General features: G+C 46.1%; 2 protein-coding genes across 2 annotated transcripts; both read left to right on the top strand.

Annotated features, from left to right (window-relative positions):
* Nucleotides 1-4,234: 4,234 nt before the first annotated feature.
* On the top strand, nt 4,235-9,057 carry LOC127315853 (uncharacterized). The gene is made up of 4 exons (XM_051346299.2): nt 4,235-4,380; nt 6,692-6,781; nt 8,062-8,323; nt 8,496-9,057. The coding sequence occupies exons 1-4, from the start codon at nt 4,338-4,340 to the stop codon at nt 8,782-8,784; spliced, it is 684 nt and encodes a 227-aa protein (XP_051202259.1). The 5' UTR covers nt 4,235-4,337; the 3' UTR covers nt 8,785-9,057.
* A 1,612-nt stretch (nt 9,058-10,669) lies between these two features.
* LOC127315856 (vesicle-associated membrane protein 727) lies at nt 10,670-13,489 on the top strand. Its single transcript, XM_051346301.2, has 6 exons — nt 10,670-10,841; nt 11,162-11,417; nt 11,495-11,690; nt 11,789-11,909; nt 12,874-12,936; nt 13,034-13,489. The coding sequence occupies exons 2-6, from the start codon at nt 11,213-11,215 to the stop codon at nt 13,175-13,177; spliced, it is 729 nt and encodes a 242-aa protein (XP_051202261.1). The 5' UTR covers nt 10,670-10,841; nt 11,162-11,212; the 3' UTR covers nt 13,178-13,489.
* Nucleotides 13,490-24,307: the final 10,818 nt, after the last annotated feature.

Here is a 24,307-nt window from a genome sequence, read left to right as displayed (position 1 = left end):
AGTCTGGTACCTGGAGTAGACGCCAAGCCTGGCGGGCTAACAGAGCAATATTGAATAACTCAATGTCTCTGAATCCCAAGCCACCTGCACACTTCGGCTGTGTCATAGCCTCCCACGATACCCAGCACACACGCCTTTTACCATCTTTACTTCCCCACCAGAACTTGCGAATCATAGAATTAATATGCTCACACAAGCCCCTCGGTAATTTGAAACAAGACATGGAAAAAGTCGGAATAGCCTGAGCTACCGACTTTATTAAGATTTCTTTACCTCCCACAGATAGGAGTATTTCCATCCAGCCTAGAATCTTCTTCCATACTCTGTCTCTCAAATATTTGAATGCTCCATTCTTCGAACTCCCCACATCGGCAGGCATGCCCAAATACTTTTCATTAAGAGTCTCCCGGTCAACTTCCAAGATCCCCTTGATCCCTTCTCTAACTCCCCCTGGACACCCTTTGCTAAAGTAGACAGATGATTTGTCCACATTGATGCGTTGCCCTGACGCATTGCAATACTTATTTAGTAACTCTTTCATCTCCAGAGCACCCTCATTATTTGCATGGAAGAACAGCAGGCTGTCATCAGCAAAGAGCAGGTGGTTTACCGCCGGGGCGGACGCCGCCACTTTCACTCCCTGAAACGCTGGTGACTGGTTAAACTTGAGGAGGCCCGAGAGGCCCTCTGCTGCCAACAAAAACAAATAAGGGGACAAAGGATCTCCCTGACGAATCCCTCGGGAGGGACAGAAGTCTTCCTGCGGTATTCCATTGAAAAGAACCGAGAAAGATACGGTGGACACCAACCTCATCACTAGGGCAACCCAAACAGGACTAAACCCCAGCTTTAGCATGATAGCCTCTAAATAACTCCATTCCACACGATCATACGCCTTCCGCATATCCAGCTTAAGAGCACAACTGCGATGTTTCTTCGCTTTGTTTCGCTTCATAAAATGCAAACACTCATAAGCTGTAATAATATTATCAGTGATCAATCTCCCTGGTACAAAGGCCGACTGTTCCTCTGAAATAATCTGGGGTAGCACTACTTTCAATCTGTTTGCAGCCACCTTCGATGCAATCTTGTAGATTACATTACATAAACTGATAGGGCGAAATTGACCCATCTCCCTCGGGCTTGCTACTTTTGGAATCATCACTATGAAAGTCTTATTTATCTCAGCCGGGCTGTCTTCTCCCGACAGCACCCGTAGAACTATCTTAGACACTTCCTCCCCACACACATCCCAGTGGCGTTGAAAGAAGTGAGCCGGAAAGCCATCGGACCCCGGGGCTTTTGAGGGGTACATTTTAAAAAGTGCCGTCTTCACCTCCTTAGCAGCAAAAGGCGCGACCAACACATTATTCATCACCGAGTCCACCTTAACTGGAACGGAATTTAGTACTTCCTCCATTCCCTGGACACCTTAAGTATACAGATGTTTATAGAACTCGGTTGCCAAGGCTCCAAGCTCCTGTTCCGTATTAACTACAGTCCCTTCCTCCCTTTGCATCTCTGAGACTTTATTCTTCTTTCTCCTCTGGCTCGCTCTGAGATGAAAAAAGCGCGTGTTTTTATCCCTCGCCGCTAGCCATTGTATCCGAGATCGCTGCTTCCACATTACTTCCTCTTGTTCGAGAAGCTGCGCGAGTCTCGTAGTAATTTCGTGTTCCCTCTCACACGGACCAGACCTACCAGAAGCATTTCTGAGCTCTCCCAACTCCCTTTGTAGGCTTCTAATTTGGAACTGTATATTCCCAAAAGTATGCTGTCCCCACCGGGCCAAATCACCTGACAAGTTCCCCAGTTTTGTATGCAAATCATGCACTGAATTGCTCTGTCCCTTATCCTTCCAGTACTGTATTAGCATTTTTTCAAACTCCTTATGGCTTTCCCAAGCTAACTCATACCGAAAAGGTTTCTCTTTTCTGCCTCGTATGTGATTATCTGCTGAAACTCGCCTAAGAAGTATCGGGATGTGGTCGGAGGTGACCACTGTGGGGAGGTGTTCCACCTCCGCCAGAGGAAAACGGGCACACCAGGAAGGTGACGCCAAAGCACGGTCTAATCTTGCACGACAAAAGGAGCCTCCTGCCACTCTCTTCTCAAAAGTACAAGAAAGTCCTTTGTAACCAAGGTCACATAGCCCGCATACATCAATAGTTTCACGGAAACCCGCCATCTGACTATGATTCCGCTCGTTAACTCCGTCATGTTCTGAGCGATGCAGGACTTCGTTGAAATCCCCAATACACAGCCATGGATAGTCATTAGACGAGCGTATGAACTTGAGCATGTCCCAAGTTTTGTGTCTCTCGCCCACTTGTGCCTCACCATACACAACAGTAAGGCGCCAAGGATCTTGCCCCTCCTCCGTAACAATCACATCAAGATGATACTGAGAGTAGGGTAAAACTTCAGTCTTTATTTCCTTATTCCAAAACAAACCCAGCCCGCCGCTACGGCCAGAGCTGCTAATAGCAAAACAATTATCGAAACCTAACGAAACTGATAAATTCTCCACACTCTTTTTCTGTAGTTGAGTTTCTACTACACACAAGAATGCCGGAGAGTGGAGCTTCACGAGATCACGGATCTCGCGCACTGTCGCAGCGCCCCCAAGTTCGCGACAGTTGGTGCTAAGGACACTCATTTCGACTGGCGGCTCTCCAAACTGGAGGCCGCCTCACCAGTCATGGTCTTGTCCTTCTTTGGGGTATTAGCCTTCTTTGGACGCTTCTGTTCCCTTGCCGACGGTGGGGGTGGGGGTGTGCCCTCCCTTGGAGGGTACTTCTTCCCCAGGTCATCTGCTACATCAAAGTCTAGCCTCTGTCTTGCCCCTCCCCCCTCGTCAACCGCCATAATCCCAGACTCCCTCCATTGGAGTAGCAGAGGCGCTTGAGAGCTTCCATCCATTGAGTCTGATCCTTTTGCTGGACTTCGCTCAGTCAAGAGGGCCTCTGTTGACGACCTCTTTCTGTTGTCAGAGGCTGCCACCCATTCTCCACGACCTCTCCCTCCAGCTCGTCCTCCACGCCCGCCTCGCGCCCCCTGCCAGTGCCTCGGCCTGTATGATGCTGACCCCTGCCAGGTTCATTTGAACGCTGGCCCTGGTTCTCCTTCATATTGCTGGTGTGACCACTGCCATGGATCCGGGCTCGGTTCCAGGGAGTGTCCGCAAGCAACCATTTCCCGTACTTCATATCCTCTTGTTTATGCACACCAGAGCCACACTCCTCTTGCTCATGTCCCAAGAGACCACACACCTCGCAGAAGCGGGGAACCTTCTCAAATTTCACTCTCATGATCACCTGTTCCCCATCTTCTGGCTTGAACGAGACAAATCTCGTGAGGCTTTTCCTAACATCCAGCCACACTCTCACACGTACAAAATCTCCTGCATCCAGGCCTGTCCCATTCATGTCCACGGTGATCACCTCACCGACACTCGCCGCCAGCCCCGTAATCAGTTGCTTCCTGCGGTAGAGCTCAGGGATATCAAGGATCCTAATCCAGGCATGAATGCGGTTTAGTTCCACCGCCATAGCCCGACAGCTCCCATCATACTTCTCAATGAGTAAACCCTGATCCCGAAACAGCCACGGCCCTTGCTCTGTGATCTTCTTCCAATCACCCAGGCAACTAGCCTGTACCAGAAATCTGTTCACGTCAATATCGCGAAACGACACCTCCTGCGCCGGTGCCCACGCGAACTTCATAGTCCTTTTCAGCGATATTGCACTGAAAGTTTTTGGGGTGAGTAATCGCATGACTGCCATCCACTTCGTCTCTTCCTTCAGGGACTCCACTTCACTTTTTGCCACGAAGAAGCCTTCAATGTCTTCCCCCTTCAGATCTAGACTCAGCAGCAGTTCTTCTAGGGATGGCTCAGTCGCCCCCCGATCCGCCGCTCCACCTTCTCCTTGTTTCTTTTCCGTCGCCATGCCGAGATCAGATCCGAAAAACCTCACCACGAAGCGAAACTACCAAGGCCGAGCAGCCGAACACGCCGGCCCCTTGATCAGCCCGAATAGCCCGCTCGTCGGAGATAGATCGATGAATCTGACCTCGTGATTGGATGAAAAGCCCCTTCCCCGGAGATCGGAAAATCGCCGGCAGGGTAGCGAAACCCTAAGGTATTATTTTGGCGTGCTTTGTGTTGTTTGATCCGACTAACTAAACGTGGAGGAGAATAGCCCATGTGGCTAACGGCCCATTTCCCGGCCCAGCCCGTAGAGCGCCCGCACCTGACCCAAGTATCCGACCTCTGTCGTCGTCTTCCTCCCGGAAAGTCCCCAAATCCTCCTCCTCCCCCTCACATCGTCGTCGAGATGTACCATCCCACGAGAGGCGGCGTCCGCGGCGGGCGAGACCGTAAGCTCCCTCCTCCGCCCCTCGATCCCACCGCTGCTCCGACTGCATCTTAACCGACGCACGGCTTAGTTAGGGTTTCCGCAGCGCCCGTTAGGGTTTCGACGCGATCTGCTGCACCGGCCAGGCTATATCCGGCCCGTGAACGACCTCCTTCGTTCGTGCGCCAGCCTCTGGGCTGCTGGTTCCGCTCGGCAGTGCGTCGGGGAGATGGGAATCACCGACAGGGATTGGGTTGGGTTGTGCCTCTGCTGCGTCGACCTTGTTAGGTTTTTGGATAGTGCAATATCGCAGTTAGATGATTTTTAGATTCAATGCCCTGGCTGTTGTGTTGAACTTAAGAGGATCATGAATTCATGATATGGTGCTGCCTTCATGGGCTGTTGAAAGTTGAAACAATACAGAAAGGGATAAGATACCATGCTGAAGTACCTTCATCTGCTGTGGCAGTCCTACATCCATTTTTTCGTTTTGGACCCCCGTTTTTCAGGATTAGATGGATATCGGTTATAAAATGAATACATCCAAGTGAATGTCTGACCTTTCATAAATCTCTCTAAGGCTTTTAAATACATTGAGCATCCTATACGGTAGAGATTACACTTGTGGGTAATTCTTCAAGCTCGGCGATCGCACTAAAATTGAGACAATGTCCTCTGCTCATTGTGTTTTAGCTTTTTCAGGTGTCACTGACACCCCATGAATGGGGAAGCTCCTGCGAATCAGCAGTAGAAATAAGTTTTCAAAATAATTAGATTTTAGTTACGATTGCATGTGTCCGTCTGCTCATGCCCTGGAACAGTTATCCCAGTTACAGCAGTATATAGTCTAGTTTTTTCACAAATCGAGAAATCATTATGAGTTGCATCTTACCTTCCATTGTTGACTACTTTCACCTTATGCTGCTTGCTCTATTCAAGTGGAATGATTGAAATAGAGTTTAAGTGTGTTGCCTCTAGTCTCGTGCAGTGCAAACTTGCTTTAATCCCATTTTCTTCTTTGAATAACCCAAAGTGCAAACTGTGAAACTAAAAGTTCAGTTCCTATATCACACCTGTGTTGCTTCATTAGCACTTTCTTTGAAGCCTTTGGACTAGAAATGCAATTGCATGGGTTGCAGAAATTAGCCTTTTTGGTGTGCAAGGTTTGATCACTTGTTTTTGCTGGTAGTGATTTGCTTGTTATTTCACACACTGCATTTGCATTTGAGGAGGATGTCCGCTCATCCCCCCTCCTTATCTTCCTGCCCCTCTCGTTGACAGTCTTGAGTGGTCTTCCGGCTCCTCTCCCTCCCACTCCGTCGGCTTTGCCGTCCGGCGAGGCGAGGGGAGAGGTAGTCCGGCCTCCTCTGTAGATAGTAGAAGTAGGTTTAGGTCCTGGGCTTGGTCCCTGTTTGCGTTTATGGCAGCTGGTGTCATGCCTTGGGGATTTGGCATCTTGGTGTCCTCGCACGGCACTAGATATGGTTGCCGGCTTCTCCGTCCGGAGGAGCTCCATGGTGGAGATCCGAGCTGGAAGGTAGATCCGGTGAGATCCTCTCCAATAAGCGCGCTGGTTCCCCAGATCGAGTTGCTGTGGGTGAAGTTGCTCTTTCTGAATGCCATCAGCGATGGAGAAGAAGGCCAGCGGACCTCGATCTGTTTGTGGTTTCTGCTGAAGAGATGAGGAATATAGAGACTGATGTTATCATCAAATGCACATCCTCAGTGGCCTCTCGCCAGCCTTGGGCTGGCCTGCCGCTGACTATTATGGCCAAAGGGCGTCTGCTCCGACTCTGCAACCTCCAGGCTGTTATGCCAGTTCGGAGGCCCTTTGTTAGCATCGACACAGCATCCACTGCCTGCTGCTCCCCAAGTACTGTAGTCCCCCGCGGTGAAGCAGGTGGCTGTGCTCAGGAGCTCAAGATTGATGCCGGTGCAGAAGGTCCTGATTGTGGTCTTCCTTTTTGTTCTGAGGTCCTGTGTGTAATGGCGGAGGACTATGATGTTATTTCTGTTTTCTTTGGGCTCCTTTTTTTTTGCTGGGAAGTTTTCTTTGGGCTCCTTATAACTTATAATCCCACCAACGAATATTAATGCAGTTTCTGGGCTCATTAAAAAAAGCCTTTACATCTGATAGCCGCTTATTGTACTCCCTCCGTCCCATAAAGTATGTCTTAGATTTGTCTAAATTTGGCAAATTTAGAAAAATCTAAGACAACCTTTATGGGACGGATGGAGTACTTAACATTCTAACTTTGTTTCTATCATGCTTGCTACATAACATGAAGATTGATAGCTCAATACTCAGAAACTCATCTTATTTGTTCCTGCAGAATTCAAATGGGATGATGTTAAGGTTGACAAGCACCGGGAGAATTACCTTGGTCATAGCGTTAAGGCTCCTGTTGGTAGATGGCAGAAAGGTAAATACCCTCTACCCCTAACCCAGGTGGAATAAGTAATTCAGTTCTGGAAGCAATATGGATATGTTTCTGTTTTTCATTTTTCAGTAATCTCATTAATGAACCTTGTGTTTCTTGATATATTTTGCTGCTCAACCCTGTTCACATGCGTTAACTACTTTAATTTACGCTGAGCTCACTGTGTTTGATGTGTATGTATTCTTCTAGCAAATGGCCCACTAGTTTTATTATGTCAAATAATTCACATTGCACTAGTAACTCATGGCCTGAAGTTACTTATCAAATCCTTTCGATGGCAATCTGAGTTGTTACTATGTCATTTACCGTGAATTTTCATATTTTCAGTAATTTCATTAAAGAACCTCATGTTTCTTGCTCTATTTTCTGCTCAACCCTGTTCACATACAATGAGCTCGTGGTGTTTGATGTGTATGTATTCTTCTAGCAAAGGGCACACTAGTTCCATTATATCGAATAATTGCACTAGTAACTCATGTCCTGAAGTTACTAATAAAATCCTTTCGCTGGCGGTCTGAGTTGTTACTATGCCGTTTACAATGAATTTTCATAGTTTCTGTAATCTCATTAAAATTCCTCATGTTTCTGGCTATATTTTTCTGCTCAACCCTCTTCACATGACTAAACCCCTTTAATTTACGATGAGCTCACTCTGTTTGACGTGTCTGTATTCTTCTAACAAAGGGCACACTAGTTTATTTCATTGAATAATTCACCTTGCACCAGTAACTCATTGTCCTGAAGTTAGTTACTAATTAAATCCTTCTGATGGCGGCCTGAGTTGTTCCTATGTACTTCACAATGAATTAGGATGTTACTATTAAGGTATGCCAATGTGTCGTGATGAGCCAATTATAGGGTCAAGCAAACTGCTAGGCCTACCACATCCCTATTGATTGGATACATTCCAGGTACAATAGGATGAGGAATACACAGCTTAACCTATAGTTCATATGTAACGAGTATTCTTTTGAACAGTAGACAGGTGTAGTGTGCTAGTTCTATAATGACAAGTAGTTCTTCTAATACTATTTGCTATGGTCTTGTGATTGCAACATATGAACATTGCTTTTGCCATAATTGCCTTTTGTTAGTAGTGAAGTTTCTGCTTGTATCTTTTGCACAAGTGACTTTATGGGCTTGCATTTATAATAGGTTGAAACGGAAGTGCTTCTTGTATTGATTTCTCAAGGCTTGTGATTGTACGCATAAATTTCTGCATGCTAATAACTTAACATTGAAACTATGGCTATATCTAACAGGGAAGGACCTGTTGTGGTATACAAGAGATAAGAAATCCGATGAAGAAGATGCCATGAAGGAAGAAATTAGGAGAGTGAAGGAGGAGGAGGAACAGGCCATGCGTGAAGCACTTGGCTTAGCTCCCAAGCGCAGTAGTCGACCAAAGGGCAATCGCTTAGATAGGCATGAATATGCTGAGCTAATAAAGAGAGGATCTACAGCGGAGGATTTGGGAGCAGGGCATGCTGAAGCAGCACAAGTGCAAGGATTAGGTTTATACAAGTAAGTTCGCATCGCAACAGTTTTTTTGTATGGTCTTATTATCCCTTGATATACAGCACTGTATTATTATAATAATATTGGCTGTTAATTAGTCCAGGCTTACAAGGTATGCTAACAATATTTTGTGATATTTCACCAATTTAACACACCTGTTTTATCTTTATGACTCCAGGGGTCCTCAGACTGAGGAAGAACCAAGTAGTCCTGGCCCTTCTGAAACGAAGCCTGAGCAGATTGAGTTTGCACCTGCAGCAAAGCAGGAAGATTCTGAAGATGATAGGAAGGGGAAAAGACGGCGTGACGATGAGAGGAGAGGGGACAGAGAGAAAGAGCGAAAGCACGAAAAACACTCTGGGGGAAAGGAGAGGAGGCGAGACAAGCATGACAGTAGGCATGACTCGGAGGACAGGGAGAGGCGCCGCCGCAAAGACAAGCAAAAGAGGAGGCATGATTCTGATTAATAGCACAAGCTAGCAGCGCTGTTCAGTCGGTATCACCAATAGCACAAGCTAGCAGCGCTGTTCAGTCGGTATCACCAATGTACCTTGCTTGCATGTTTCATGGCTGGGATGCTACTCTTGCTTGATGATGTAGTGTATAACTAAATTCTGTGATCCACATTGCTCTTCTTTCGCGACAACATATGTAAAGTATTGATGGGATGATGTGACTTGATCAAAGTGTATGATGAAATTTAGTCATGCAATAATGCAGTTTTTGTTGTTCTCCATAAAGCATCTCCAATAGGGCGAAAACGTGGTCCTGGGATATTGAACAGCCCCTCACATTTTTTGTTTGTGTTTTGACTTTTCGCGACAGTGGGCTCATCTCTTTGCGATCGCTGCTCTCCTGAGCTTGCTGCCATGCTGCACCGGATCTGTTGTCCCACCCTCTACCTTCGTTGCGACACCTCTCTCCGCGGGGCTCAACCTCGTAGATGTTGTTAACTTCCCTAGCTTTCAAACTAAAGGCATTCTGCCTGACATTAAATTAATAATAGAGTCTCGTCACGTCTCTAGCTCGCTGTCACCCTCCCGCGGTCTCGCCCCGCCTCTGATGCCACCAAGCTCCTACTCCATCTCAACCAGAGGTGGGCTTCTTTCCCTTTCACATTTTCGTTCTAAATTTAGGTACACTGATGATGCATTTGTATGCCTCACCGATCATGAATTTTGTATTGAAGATGGCCTCGTTTTGCAGTGACGAACTTTAACGATGGTGGGAGGAAAAGGAGGAGTCCGACAATGATGACAACTTCATTTTAGCTGCTCTTATTATGAACACTGAGCCTCGAGAGATGAACAAGAGGAAGTAAAATGAAAATGAGGACCGTGATTGCGAGCAGGAGTATACCGAGGGGCTGTCAAAGGAGGACTATGAGCAATATGATCCATTTCTGTTACCGGAGTTTTTTTATTGCGATAAATAGGTGGACCAAGAACAGGTAAATGCACGAGCAACAAATAGATGTCATTGTCGAACATTTGTGGGGACTTCATGGTGCTCAATAGTTTGCTCCGTTTCATATGTTGGATAAACTATTTTTGATGTTCTCTGACAAGTGCTACTACCCCGTAGTATTTGTCATTTTTCATGTTTATGTAGTTTGAATATTAATTATAATTGTGTTATTTGGAAATATAAATGTTCATAAGGTTGAATCCTATGCTTATCGATTCATGAGAAGTACTGATTGTGTTGGCAACAAGTTGCATTGAGAGAAGCTCAACATCAGGTCAGCGGCGAGCAAGGTTTTAGGCTAGCCATAGTGAAGATATCATAGGTAACTGTCATGCATGCAAAAATATTGATGTGGCAATGAAATTAATAATAAGAGAGATGATAGTGGTATCATAACATATAAACTAAAAATTCAATGCCAAATAAATCTTGTACTATAACTTGGCATAGTACAAGATATACCACTACTATAAATAAGTACCCAATCTTGCATTAAGATTTTTACAGATCAATAAATATAGTGATAGTGATACCATAACACTACTACATGATACCATAATAACATGAAGTATAGAGATAATATCATACGGCAGTATCATATGCATGATAATATGATTGCTAGCCTTATATACTCTTAACTCACATCATGTGTGTATCACGTTGCACACGTTTTTTTTTTAGCTCCCAATTTTCGGCACAGGGTGTTGTGTTTGTTTATTTGTACGCGTGTGTGTTATCTCGTTGTTTTCTAGGATGTCCTCGTCAGAAAAATGGAAATCAGATCAGCCATCGGCTACCTGCAGTACCTGCTCGTCCTTGTCAGCGCCCGTCTTGCACTCCACCTCAAAGGGCAGAACGGTAACTTGCCGACTTTAACTCGCAACTAAGCAACGCAACAAGACATGGAATAGACCCGAAACCGTCCGTCGCCCACCTCCGATCGATTTCACAATTCACAGCGGCAACAGCGAGGAGAAAGAAGAAGAGAGGCCAGGCCACCACCGCCACCACCACCACCCCGCGCGACGAAGCCTGCCGGAGCCTGCGTTTCTACAAGGTTCGCCCCCTACCCCTCCCGCCTCCTGTTCCAGTTTGACCCCTCTCCGCCCCGAGATCCGATCCGATTCGATTTAATTCGATCCTATCTCTGCTTATTTTCGGATGATAGTAATACTGTAGATTGCGCGCTGGAGTCCCTGAATCGTGTTCTGTTGCTGAGCCGATCCCCAATTCCCGTGTGTCGATAATTTAACCTTTCGTCGTTAGTGCTTCGTATTCGAATCAATTTGCGGACCAATTTAGGTTAGTTTGCGGCCATACGATTTTTCGATTCGTTCCAGTCAGTGTGCTGATTTATTTAGCGCTGTTGGGAATTAGGGTTTTTGTCGTCGGGTGATTTCGGGAGGTGGTAGAAGAGGAGGATTAGCCATGAACGGCGGCAGCAGCAGCAAGCAGACGCTGATATACAGCTTCGTGGCCAAGGGCTCCGTGGTGCTCGCCGAGCACACGGCCTTCTCGGGAAACTTCAGCACCATCGCCGTGCAGTGCCTCCAGAAGCTGCCCGCCAACAGCACCAGGTCCACCTACTCCTGCGATGGCCACACCTTCAACTTCCTCGTCGACCGCGGCTTCGGTACGCCCACTGTTTCCCTCTTAATTTTGCTCGCTGCCGCCGCTAGCCTTTCTTGTGACTGTGTCAATGTGGTGCAGTGTTTCTCGTGGTGGCGGAGGAGGCGGTGGGAAGGAGCGTGCCGTTTGTGTTCCTAGAGAGGATCAAGGAAGACTTCATGCAGCGCTACGGGTCCAGCATCGATGAGGAGCACCCGCTTGCTGATGACGCGGATGAGGACGACTTCCTGTTTGAGGACAGGTTCAGCATCGCCTACAATCTTGACCGGGAATTCGGGTATGGATTCTTTCCTTACTCTGTTCTTTGGTTATACTTTGGTGTTTTGTTACCATGGAAGTGCTTATTGTTATTTTCTCTCTCTCTCCTGGGTTCAGGCCAAGGCTCAAGGATCACATGCAGTACTGTATTAATCATCCAGAGGAAATAAGCAAGATCTCCAAGGTGAAAGCGCATCTTTCAGATGTTAAAGGAATCATGATGGATAACATTGAGAAGGTATGCATTTAACTGAACTTGTTCTTTCCAGAGAGATGTCCTGTTGCACACATTTTACTTTTGAGGAACAAGCAAGCATGTTATGAATAAGGTCTCTCAGCTCTCTCAAGTTTCTGATTCTACTATACTATATACACTGGAAATTGCTTTGTATGGTTCAAGTGAAATAGAAAGTCAAATAGGGATTATCACATATTCGTACAATTTGTTATCTTATAGTAAAGCCTTCTTGATAGTGCTTGGATCTCAATAAGTAACACACAGTTAGACAATGTCTTCTTAAGGTAGCACTGTATTAATATTAACTCAGTGCTAGAGTTAATGCACCTTCACATCAAAACAATTTACTTTAAAAGTAGGCTGTGATATCCAGCGGTGAGATTTGATACAGTTTGAAGAAGTAATTATTGGATCTTGTCCTTTATTTTGATTCAAGATGTGTCATTTCCTTACGAGGGATTACATACAATTGCTGTTGCTCTGACGAGTCACCATTGTTGATATACTATTTGCTTTATCCATTGATTTTATGTATTTCTCTGCTGGGTGCTTAACTTTTATTGATAAGTCTTTATTCTGCCATTATGGCAAGTAAATTCCAATATCCTGGGGCATATCTTGCTTCCTGAGATCCACAGAAAGCAAGATATGCCCCAGAGGATATTGGAATTTACTTGCCAACTCTAGTGCCCTATGCAGTTACTGCTTTTGAAAAAACAAGCATTACAAAGTGCAAATTAGCCACAGCTTCATATCATTTATTTGGATTCATCAACTCAACATCACTCTTTTCCTTTTTGTGTTTCCTATCTTTCATTTTATGGAGTTCAATTTGATTTTACTGGGCATTGTTAGATATTGGTTCGTTGCTATTCAATTCATCAAATCAACAACACTTCTCTTTCTTGTGTTTCCTATCTTTCATTTCATGGAGTTTAATTTGATTTTGCTGGGCATTGCTTAGATATTGGATCGTGGCGAGAAGATTGAACTTTTAGTTGGCAAGACCGAAACCTTACAGTCCCAGGTAGGTCTTGGCTACCCGTATCCTCTGTTTGAAGTTCTATTTAAGTAAGACGTGCAAGCAACTTTGACTGAGGAATGTGTTGTTAAATTTGCTTCAGGCCGACAACTTCCATAGGCATGGCAGAGAGCTGAGGCGCAAGATGTGGCTTCAGAACCTGAGGTTTAAGCTGATGGTGGGTGGTGGGGTTGCTTTTTTGATCCTCATCCTTTGGCTGCTGGTTTGCGGGGGCTTCAAGTGCTAGAGTTCAGAGTCCTCGTATGTTAAAAAAAAAAGAGTTCAGAGCCCGCATTCGACCTTTTCTTCCAATGTCATTCTGTGTTCTGTTTTCCTTGTCATGTGAATATAATGACCACCAAGATTTGTCTATGTTCCGAACAGCTATCTGGCGTGGGACCCTAATTTCTCATGGACCGTTGCTATGTTTCATATGATCATAGGGATCTGAAATACTTGTGTAAGCTTTGAAGAAGGGTCCGCCAATAGATTGTTTCTGTACATTCTGAAATGCAAGCTTATTTGACCTTTCTAAAATGAAGCTTATTTGGCCTTGTGATATCGCCATGTTCATGTTCAGATGCTCTTGACGATAATGTAAGTCTGTCACTATGATGCGTAGGTGGGTGGTTTGACACGCAGACGCAGTGCTGGATGGCGGTGTGTTGTGGTTCAGGCTTTGCGTTATGCACGGCATATATTTCATGCCTGACGTAATAACCCCATTGCTACACTGATGTACGCGGCTAGACTGGTTATTTAATCCAAAAGGAGTTTGACACCTCTACCTATCGAAACCGAGTGAATAACCTGGTGTTATCATCTCTAACCACGTTCACCAGAGGCAGTGAGCGCATACAGCGTGTAGGCTGAACCGCTGAAGAACAGCCTCCAAGATTAGAAACGTTTATATTTTGTAAAAAAAAAACTTCAAATAATTGCGGCAATGCCCACCTATGTACCCAGTTCGAAAACGGAATTGCTTCACGTACGATAAAACCCATCCGACTTTGGTACGATGTGCAGATGGGCCGCAGAGATTTTTCCCAGGCCTGCAATCAACGATGCATGTTTTACATCGTACACAGATCGGACGAATTTTGTCGTATTGGAATGTTGAATGCCTGGAAAGTAACTAGCCACACAAGTCTGACCAAAAGGGCGAAGTATCAAATTTTTTTCCAGGGAAAGCCTTCCAGTCAGTTTATATTAATGTGGGTAATAGGGATATATCATTTGAAATGACATCAACTAAAAAATCAGGAGGGCCCTCTTTCCAAATAGATGTAAGAGGTCCAACCGCTCTACTAGCTAACCTATCGGCCGCCATATTCGCCTCCCTAGGGCAATGCTCGAAGATCACATCTACTAGCTCTCGGCAAAATAAAGTGCAATCTCCAAAGATAGTTGCAGCTAGTCCGTATGCATTGCCGCCACTTTTCATAACTTCAATGACTTCTAAGCAATCTGAGTGCACTATCAGCCTATTACATCCCATCGCTCCCGCCAAAGACATACCATCGCGAAGGGCACATGCTTCAGCAGTATATGCATCCTCAACAAAAGGTAGCATGCAATTACGCCCTGCAACAAAGAAGTCTTGATCATCTCTAATAATTGCACCTGTCGCCCCGGTACCTCTGTCTGGATCAAAAGACCCGTCAACATTAAGCTTCACATATCCCTCCTTTGGCTTGACTCATCCATGGCGCACAATCCCCTGGCATTCCTTCTTCTTAGCCCTTGCATAGTTGATGACTGGCTGTCGAATAGATTCACCATGTGTCACTTGAGAGCGCTCCCACCACACATACCAGATATGAGCTCCGCACGTGTTACCTCCGCTAACATTGTTGTCGATGTCTTGTCCGAGAGCAGGCTCCCGAGTACCGAAGAACCATCTCTATCAGAATTACATGCATCTTGGATAATCGTTGCCATTCCGAGATGATCCCACACCTCCTTCACCCATGGGCACTGAAAATAAGCATGGCAGATGCTTTCACAGTAGCGTGCATAAATGATAATGGGAATTGTTTTGCATATGTCTATTCGCTAAAACCCCAAGACAGGGTATAGCACCCAACATTGATCCACCAACAGTGGATTTTGGTTTTAGTCGGCACTCTCATTGACCATATGGTCTTCCAAACCGGCAAAGCAGAAGAAGATCCAAATACATTTGTTCTTCTAATCTTACGCCCATGCTGATGATCCCACTCGATATGATATGATGATTTAACTGTGAAGACGCCGCTTTTATTATAGTGCCATGAAACAAAGTCTTCCATCATGAGAACCAACCTGAGGTTGGGTGGTTAGGAGGGTGGTTGTACCCCCAGCCCACCAGAGTTCAAACCCCAGGTTTGACATCTGTGTGTCTCATAAAGGCGGAATATTCTTTCAGTGGGAGGCGACGTTCCCGTCGACAGCGAGGCGCCTGTGGTGACTTCGTCAATTTCAAGATCCAATCCGCCGGCTCGGTCTTCCGGAGGTGCTCATAGGGGTAGGGTGTGCGTGTGTGCGTTCATAGGGGTGAGTGTATGCGCGTGTATGTGAGCGTCTGCGTTTGTACTGTGTTTCTCAAAAAAAAAAAGAGTCTTCCATCATGCTATTTGATAGCGGGATATTAAGAATGCTTTGCACATCCACTGGCCAAAACAAATCATTGAGCATATCTTCATCCCAGGTTCTGCTTTCTGTATCAATAAGCTCAAAGACTTTTGTCACAATGGGGGATATATAGATTGTTTTAGGTCAAGAAAAAGGACCGACGAGGCGCTAGCGGGCCCCATGGCATGACATGCATGTTTGGCCGTGCCGTGGGCCCACACCAGGCGGCTCTTTTATATTCTGGCGATCTTCTTTTCCATGAAGTCTGTGTCATTCCAAAAAAAAACGTGAAAAAGTCCCACTCTATTTGACGTACGGCCTGAAAGTCCGAAATAAAAAAAAATAGTTTTCTATCCTGCAGAGTTAAAGAAGAATAAATCAATGTAAAACCATGGTGGAACCTACGTTATGATGCAAATATGTCGTAATATGAAACAATAAATTACAAGTTCATGGGTACATTCTACATGGATTAGGGGTGGAAGATGAACTCTCGCGATTCAACCGGATAATCATAAGGACATACAATGTATAATTATGTTTTATTTTATATGAAAGTGACTCTTATCTAAGAATGTTCTATAGGACACTCAATCAAAAAATTGTGATATTTATACTAGAGAGGTTGCATAACAAACATTTATGTGAATGGTGAAGTTGGATTTATTAGAATAGGAAAATAGTACAAAAATGTTTTTTAGACACAGTAGCCACTTTATTTATCTAAACAATTCATGGGGATACAAAGACCATCAGGTGGACTAAGAAGCCAGAGCTGACGTCCCAAATGCTAACAAGAGCACTACGCTAGGTTTGGAATTAGAAAATCTACTCTCATACCACAACCAGCACGCTCCGCGCCTCGCGTCGTCTCCTCCGGGCGACGCGGGGGGCGAAACCCTAACCCTCCCCGCCGCCGCCCCCTCCGCCCTCACTCTCCCCTCGCCGCCCCCGGAGGCGCTGCCGGTCGAAGACCACGGCGCCGGTGAAGGGGACGGCAGGGATCTCGGATCTCGGCCCCCGGCTCCTCTGCGCGGGCACAGGGAGGGAGGTCGCCGCGCGTGGCTCGCCGGCGCTGCTGTCGCCGCCGCGGCCGCCCGGTCCAGGTACGTCTCTCCAGGCCGGCGGCTCCTCTGGATTTGCCGGGGTTGGAATAGGTGCTGGTGCGGGGGTGGTTGTTGGGGGAGACTCGGTGGGGGCTTTTGGGCGCCGGAGCGGCGGCTCCGGGCGGTGGTCTTCGGCGCTGCCTCGCGCGGCGGCCGTGTTTGGCTCGCATCTCCGGCCGTGAGGGCGGCGGGGCGGCATGGCCTTGGATGTCGGGCGGCGGCCCTGGGCAATCTGGTGGGCTCGGCTCCAGGGGTGGGCTCGGGCGGCGGCGCTGCTCCAGGGGTGGATAGGGTTGCCGGGTGCTAGACTGCTACCGGCCGCGGTCACTCGGGTGATGCGGAGGTGGTGGTGTGTAGCACCTGTCTCTCGCTATCGCCTCGCCATGTTCTTGACGAGGCGCTGGGCCATTTCCGCGGTACATGAACCATGTTGGGTCATTCTGTGAGATGGGATGAACTAAGGCGGAGTGGACAAGCCATCGCGCGATCTTGGAGCGCTTGCTTGCTTGATTGGTGCGGTCGGTGTCGCCGATGAGCTTGGAGTTGGTGACTCTTGGGATTGGGTCTCCCCATCTCCTTGGGCCGGCAACACTTGAGGAGGTGTCGTCGGCGGTTTCTGGTTTCTGTTTCCTCTCTACAGTCTCACGGCGTTGGCCGGCTACTGGTACGGGACGGGAGTCCGGCGAAAGCCGTGCAAGGCTACGGCCGGTGCGGGTGACGATGACGTCCTTGACGCCATTTACCTTCTTGGAGGCGCCACCAAATATCCCTCCTTTCGTGTGGCTGGATCACGCCTCCGTGCAAAACTTGTGTGCTTCTTTGGTCGGGGCGAAGTCTATCTTCATCGATTCTAGGCTCAGCCTCTCACCCTCCTTGCGCTTCTCGCCGCCACTGTCTCCTGGTTACAGTTACACGGTGGTTATCCCGGTTCGGTCGGCTACCTAGAAACCCAGGGGTGGTTGTCTAGCTTGGCGTCTTGCCACGGGTGACGCCGATGATATCTTCTTCAAACCGTGGACTCAGTGTGTCATTCGACAAGCGTCAAGGTTGCGTCTTTGGGGTGGTGTTTGGGCTAGGGCGAAATCTCGGCAAGGCCTTGGCAAGTGCAGGCGACGTCGACGCCCTTGGGCGTCGTCTTCCTCCTTGGAGGCGTCGCATTCAAGCCCTCCTCCTTCAGAATCTTGGATCATGAAGTCAACCAAGCTCCTTCGGTCATGGGCGTGCTCTGTTTCTGTTTGGGAGGTCTGTTAGTCTGGACAGTGTCGGCGCCGCGCCCTCTCAGCAGGATTATTCGTTTCATCACTGGGCTCAAGATCTCTACCTAGTTCCTAGTTAGCGCTGCTTGTTCCCCTCTTTGTATCTCCTGTTGTCCCCCTATGCTGTAATGTTGAGCTGGTAACCCCAGCAGGTCCTTGTAAGCGTCGATGTACTGGTTTTCGTCCCATCGGGCATTATTAATTTAACGCAGGGCTTGGGCCTTCTCTTTAAAAATCTACTCTCATGCGAGAAAGAAACAACGGCAAATGTAGCCGCCTTCAATTTAATTTCTTGTAGTATCATACTATAACTTCCAGCAAACTGCCGCTCCATGTTATTGATGACTGAGAGGCAATCTGATGCGATAGCCACTTTCTGGAGCTGCAGATCCTCCGCTAGAGCAAGTGCTTCCCTACAGGCAAGCGTTTCCGTTGTAGCCGGATCATCGATATCTCTGATAGTAAGTGATGAGGCTTCGACGAAAACCCCATCTTCCCTGCGGCACACTGCACCCACCGCTCCTTCCTTGCTCGTTTTGGATATTGAGGAATCAACATTGATCTTCATGAATCCAGCAGGCGGCGGAATCTATTTAGGACGGGGTTTGTTCTTGCCTACCTTCGACACCACACCACGTGTGTTGGATAACGCCACATCCTTCAAGAAACTCCCAATGAAGAGGTGAGTCGATAAGGAGCTCTGGAATTCTCCATCATGAATAATACACTGCTCCACTCCGCTGCGGTCTTTTGAACTTAACTTCGTTGCCTTTCCGCGCGCGAAACGAATGGGCGCTGTGTCGTGGGTCAGTTTTGGGGCCCAAAACAAAGTTGACTTGCAACTCGAATTTGACCTCCTCTCTGGTCTGGAGGAGGTCAATAAAAAAATAGCGAGCATACCAAATCTCTCACAAGGTCACCTCCACCCTCTAAAATTCCATCTGGGGCATTGATTACATTAGCAAGAAGAGCCAAAAAAAATTGCTGATGGATCATCTGATCGGCTCACATGCTCTGCTACCTCCTCATTTGCTAAGGCCCAGACACATTGAGAAACTGTACAATCAACCAGATAATGTCCCCAAGAATCTTGCTCTCCACAAATCGAGCAAGCATTTGATATCGCCATATTCCTACGACACCGGATACCCCCCGTAGGCAGGGACTGGTGAGCAAGGCGCCATAGAAAAACTTTCAGCTTCGATGGGACCTGCACCTTCCACAGTTTCGACCACAATTTACTTTCCCTCATCGTGTTGGACCCCGCCGATCTTCCCTCTAACCAATCCTCCCTTCTCTTCTTAGTTTTAACTAGGAGACGGTAAACGGAACGGACTGATAGAGTTCCATTCTTTTCATAATGCCATGTCCACGCATCTTCCATTCTTCGAGTACTCAATGGAATAGAGCATATGACCTCAGAATCCATTGGGATAAAAAAACTCGGATACAACGTCTCTTCCATGTTGCGCTAGTGGCATCAATAAAATCTAAGACGAGTATTGGAGGATCACTTTTAGAACACACGATCGGTCTGAGCATGAAATCACGAGGCAACCAATTTTGATTCCACGCATGGGTTGATTCTCCCGTGCCAATCCACCTAATCAGACCTTGTTTCATTGTGTCACGACCTTCCACTAGAGCCCTCCATACTTGTGATGGGGAGGATCCAAGTGTTGCTTCCAGGAAATCTATATGCGGATAGTAAACTGCTTTCAGGATCCTCGCGCTCAAAGCCTCCGGATGCTGCAATATACGCCAAACTTGACGTGCTAGCATAGCTAGGTTAAACAACTCTATATCTCGGAAACCCATGCCTCCCGCATATTTTCGTGAGCACATTGTCTCCCAGGAGACCCAAGCAATCTTGCGGCTGCCATCCTTGCTTCCCCATCAAAAGTTTCGGAGAGTAGAATTAATTGACTCACATAAACCTCTCGGTAGTTTAAAACAAGACATAGAGAAGACTGGTATTGCATGTGGCACCGCTTGCGGTGACCCAGCATACCACTGCATGTTGTAGTATACAAGTCGTTGATATGATCTTTGTGAAGGGACATCTTCACAAATTGCCATATCCCTCAGAGTGGTACAACAGAAACAGTGCAGGTCATAACACTCCATACTTTATTACAAACATTGTCTTAACAAGTTGGTATTCTCACAGGTCCTATGAGAACACCCTAAAATACTACTTAAGTACGATTACAACTCATAACAACTATAAGAGAGCTCAACAACTTATTTAAGTAAGTTCTACGTTGCTCGGCTCTATGATGTTAGGGTATGTCACTACTCCTCCACCTCCGCGTCATCTGGTCCGTAGACTATCCCATAGTCTACTCCTTCCACTCCGCCGGTAAGATCAGGTTCCTCGTAGACCAGCTCGTAACTTCCTTCTGGTGCTCCATCGTTGATGGCCTCCACTTCCGGATCACAGTCTAGCAAGGGTGTCGAAAGAAAGTGAGTACAGGGGTACTCAGCAAGTTCTAAAAGAGTAAAAGGTGTTTGATGCACTAGCTACGACCATTGATCAGGAAATCGCAGGTCAATGCATGTTTTGAAATCATTTCTTCAAAAGGTTGCTTTTATTATGAAAACTATGCCCGTCGGTCTTCACAGGTTGACCAGATCTTCGTGGAGTTCCTTTCCTGCCGCGTTCGCAGTTCCCTTCCCGGAACAGGGAGTGATAGCCACAATTTGATACACTCTGCAGAGGTGCATTACTTTTCCCATAAGAGATTCCACCCCTTTTGCCATCCGCGGGGACTTGCCCCCGTTCACACTTCCTTTGGTGTGAGACCAGGTATGAAAACCCAAGCCCACACCGCCTTCTCCGCGACTGCAAACCCACCCTTTTGTCCAACCGTACACCCCCAGTAGACTTCTCCCGATAATACGGCTTTACTCACGGTGTACTCCGGACAATCCTTCATAGATCGTAGAGCTTATCATCACTAATGGATGGGGATTTAAAAGGATATCCCAACCTATTGCGGCGGTGCCTCCAACACCCCACCGGCTCTACAGATCCGTTGGCGTGCAGAAGGGAAAAGATACGGCTAGCTTCCCCAGAGCCATTATAGATCTCATGGTCAACGCGGTTTGTACGGCGCTAGAATCACTAGACGGCATTGGTAATTAATCCTAGGGTGATATAACCCATGCAATGGAACCTCCACCATATCAACACATACCATGGTTCATTGCCAGCCACATAGTCATATTCATAGTTGGAAAGTAACATTTCATTTGCGATGCAGGAATGATAAGTATATAGCTTTGCATTAAAGTAGTAGAAAATTATCAAGTTGACATGAGCAAGGGTGAACTTGCCTGTGGACTGCGAGATAGTGCAGTTCAATGCAGTTGATGGAACCTGGACCTCGGGTTCTGTAAGAAGCATCATTGTCCGGTAAGGACAATGTTATAAAATCCAAATAATGCAATCATGGATGTATTATTTTATATTGAATCCCTTTACCCCGCTGAGTTATAGCAATTTAGGGTTGAGTTACGATTTATGTCTTTGACAGTAACTTGCAATAGATTTAAAAGTGTAAATCATTTTAATTCTCATAAAGTACAATAATTCAAAGTAAAACTATTTGACTTGGTGGTTTATCATTCATTCCAAAACTGAATTAAAATAATAGAGTTGTCTCTATATTTTTGGAATAAATAGGGAATAGAGTATTTTTCTTTGGGAAATATCTTTCTCAATAGAAATGACTTGGAATAGTAGAATTTCATTTTGAAATATTTGAGAATAAGTATTTAAACTTATTTGAGATTTTTTCTTGAATTTTAAATACAAGGAAATAATGGTTTAAAATTCCAAGTTATTATTTAAATTCTTAAAATTCATAATTCTGAATTTGTTTCCTAAATTCTATTTCATATTTTATTCTGATTAAGATTTATTTTTCATTCATTAATCCAATTTTTAATGGATTTTTAGAGTTGTATTTTATTTACTAAAAATTGGTCAAATTATATCTTTTTCTAAAAATAAAAAGACAGAAATACCCCTGGCCCCTATTGGGCCAGCCCACTTAACTAAGGCCCCGGGACAGCCCACTAAGGCATGTCCCCTAATGGGTCGGTGGCGCCGAAGCGGCCCACCTCGCTCCTCACTTGTCTCTCACACTCGCTCGTTCCTAACCCTAACTCTCTCGCGTCTCACGTGGCGATGGCGTCGCCGCCATGGCCGCCGCCACTCTCCGGCCATCTCCATGCGTCCCTGCCCTAGCCACTTACCAAATCGGGACCGCCGCTGATGTCTACTTCCCCTTCCTTTCCTGTAGACAGTGTTGCGCCTCCAAGAGCAGAGGTTTGTAGAACAGCAGCAAGTTTTCCCTTAAGTGGATCACCCAAGGTTTATCGAACTCAGGGAGGAAGAGGTCAAAGATATCCCTCTTATGCAACCCTGCAACCACAAAGCAAGAAGTCTCTTGTGTCCCCAACACACCTAATAGGTGCACTAGTTCGGCGAAGAGATAGTGAAATACAGGTGGTATGAATATATATGAGCGGTAACGGTGCGAGAAAATAGCTTGTGGCGTGTAGTTGATGGTGGTAGTATTGCAGATAGTAACACGGTAAAACGATGAAACAAGCAGTAGTAACGCAGCAGTATTTAGGAACAAGGCCTAGGGATTAGACTTTCACTAGTGGACACTCTCAACATTGATCACATAACAGAATAGATAAATGCATACTCTACACTCTTGTTGGATGATGAACACATTGCGTAGGATTACACGAACCCTCAATGCCGGAGTTAACAAGCTCCACAATTAATGTTCATATTTTAGTAACCTTATAGTGCAAGATAGATCAACATAACCAAATAGATCACATCAATACCATCATAGTAATAGTTAACTTCACAATCCACAAGAGATCATGATCATAGCCTACGACAAGAACCACATGGTGCACACACTAGTCACCTTTACACCATGCAGGAGGAATAGAATACTTTAATAACATCACTAGAGTAGCACATAGATGAATTGTGATACAAAACTCATATGAATCTCAATCATGTAAAGCAGCTCATGAGATTATTGTATTGAGGTACATGAGAGAGAGATGAACCACATAGCTACAGCGAAGCCCTCAGCCTCGGGGGTGGATTACTCCCTCCTCATCATGGAGGCAGCGATGGCGGTGAAGATGGCGGTGAAGACGGCGGTGGAGATGGCTCCGGGGGCAATTCCCCGTCCCGGCAGGGTGCCAGAACAGAGACTTCTGTCCCCCGAATTGGAGTTTCGCGATGTGGCAGCGCCCCTGGAGTCTTTCTGGAGTTTCGTCAAGCGGTGTCGAAGTTTTAGGTCACGACGGCTTAAATAGGCGAAGAATCGGAGTCGGAGGGGCCACGGGCTGCCCAAACCATAGGGGGGGCGCGGCCCCCCCCCCCTGGCCGCGCCGGGGTGTGGTTTGGTGGCCCTGTCCCCCTTCTCTGGCGGTTCTCGTGTGTTCTGGATGCTTCCGGTGAAAATAGGAACTTGGGCGTTGATTTCGTCCGATTCCGAGAATATTTCGTTACTAGGATTTCTGAAACCAAAAACAGCAGAAAACAGGAACTGGCACTTCGGCATCTTGTTAATAGGTTAGTTCCAGAAAATGCACGAATATGACATAAAGTGTGCATAAAACATGTAGATAACATCAATAATGTGGCATGGAACATAAGAAATTATCGATACGTCGGAGACGTATCAGCATCCCCAAGCTTAGTTCTGCTCGTCCCGAGCAGGTAAAACGATAACACAGATAATTTCTGGAGTGACATGCCATCATAAACTTGATCATACTATTGTAAACACATGTAATGAATGCAATGATCAAAACAATGTAAATGCAATGAGTAAACAATTGAATCATATAGCAAAAAAATTTCATGAATAGTACTTTCGAGACAAGCATCAATAAGTCTTGCATAAGAGTTACTCATAAAGCAATAAATTCATAGTAGAGACATTGAAGCAACACAATGGAAGATTAAGTTTCAGCGGTTGCTTTCAACTTGTAACATGTATATCTCATGGATAGTTGTCAATGCAGAGCAATATAACAAATGCAATAAGCAAGTATGTAAGAATCAATGCACAGTTCACACAAATGTTTGCTTCTTGAGGTAGAGAGAGATAGGTGAACTGACTCAACAATAAAAGTAAAAGAATGGTCCTTCAAAGAGGAAAGCATCGATTGCTATATTTGTGCTAGAGCTTTTATTTTGAAAACATGAAACAATTTTGTCAACGGTAGTAATAAAGCATATGTATCATGTAAATTATATCTTACAAGTTGCAAGCCTCATGCATAGTATACTAATAGTGTCCGCACCTTGTCCTAATTAGCTTGGACTACCAGATCATCACAATGCACATG

This window comes from Lolium perenne, chromosome 7 (assembly GCF_019359855.2).
Source record: "Lolium perenne isolate Kyuss_39 chromosome 7, Kyuss_2.0, whole genome shotgun sequence".
Classification (NCBI taxonomy): Eukaryota; Viridiplantae; Streptophyta; class Magnoliopsida; order Poales; family Poaceae; genus Lolium; species Lolium perenne.
The sequence above is the reverse complement of the archived record's forward strand: the minus strand, read 5'-3'. Positions and strand labels throughout refer to the sequence as shown.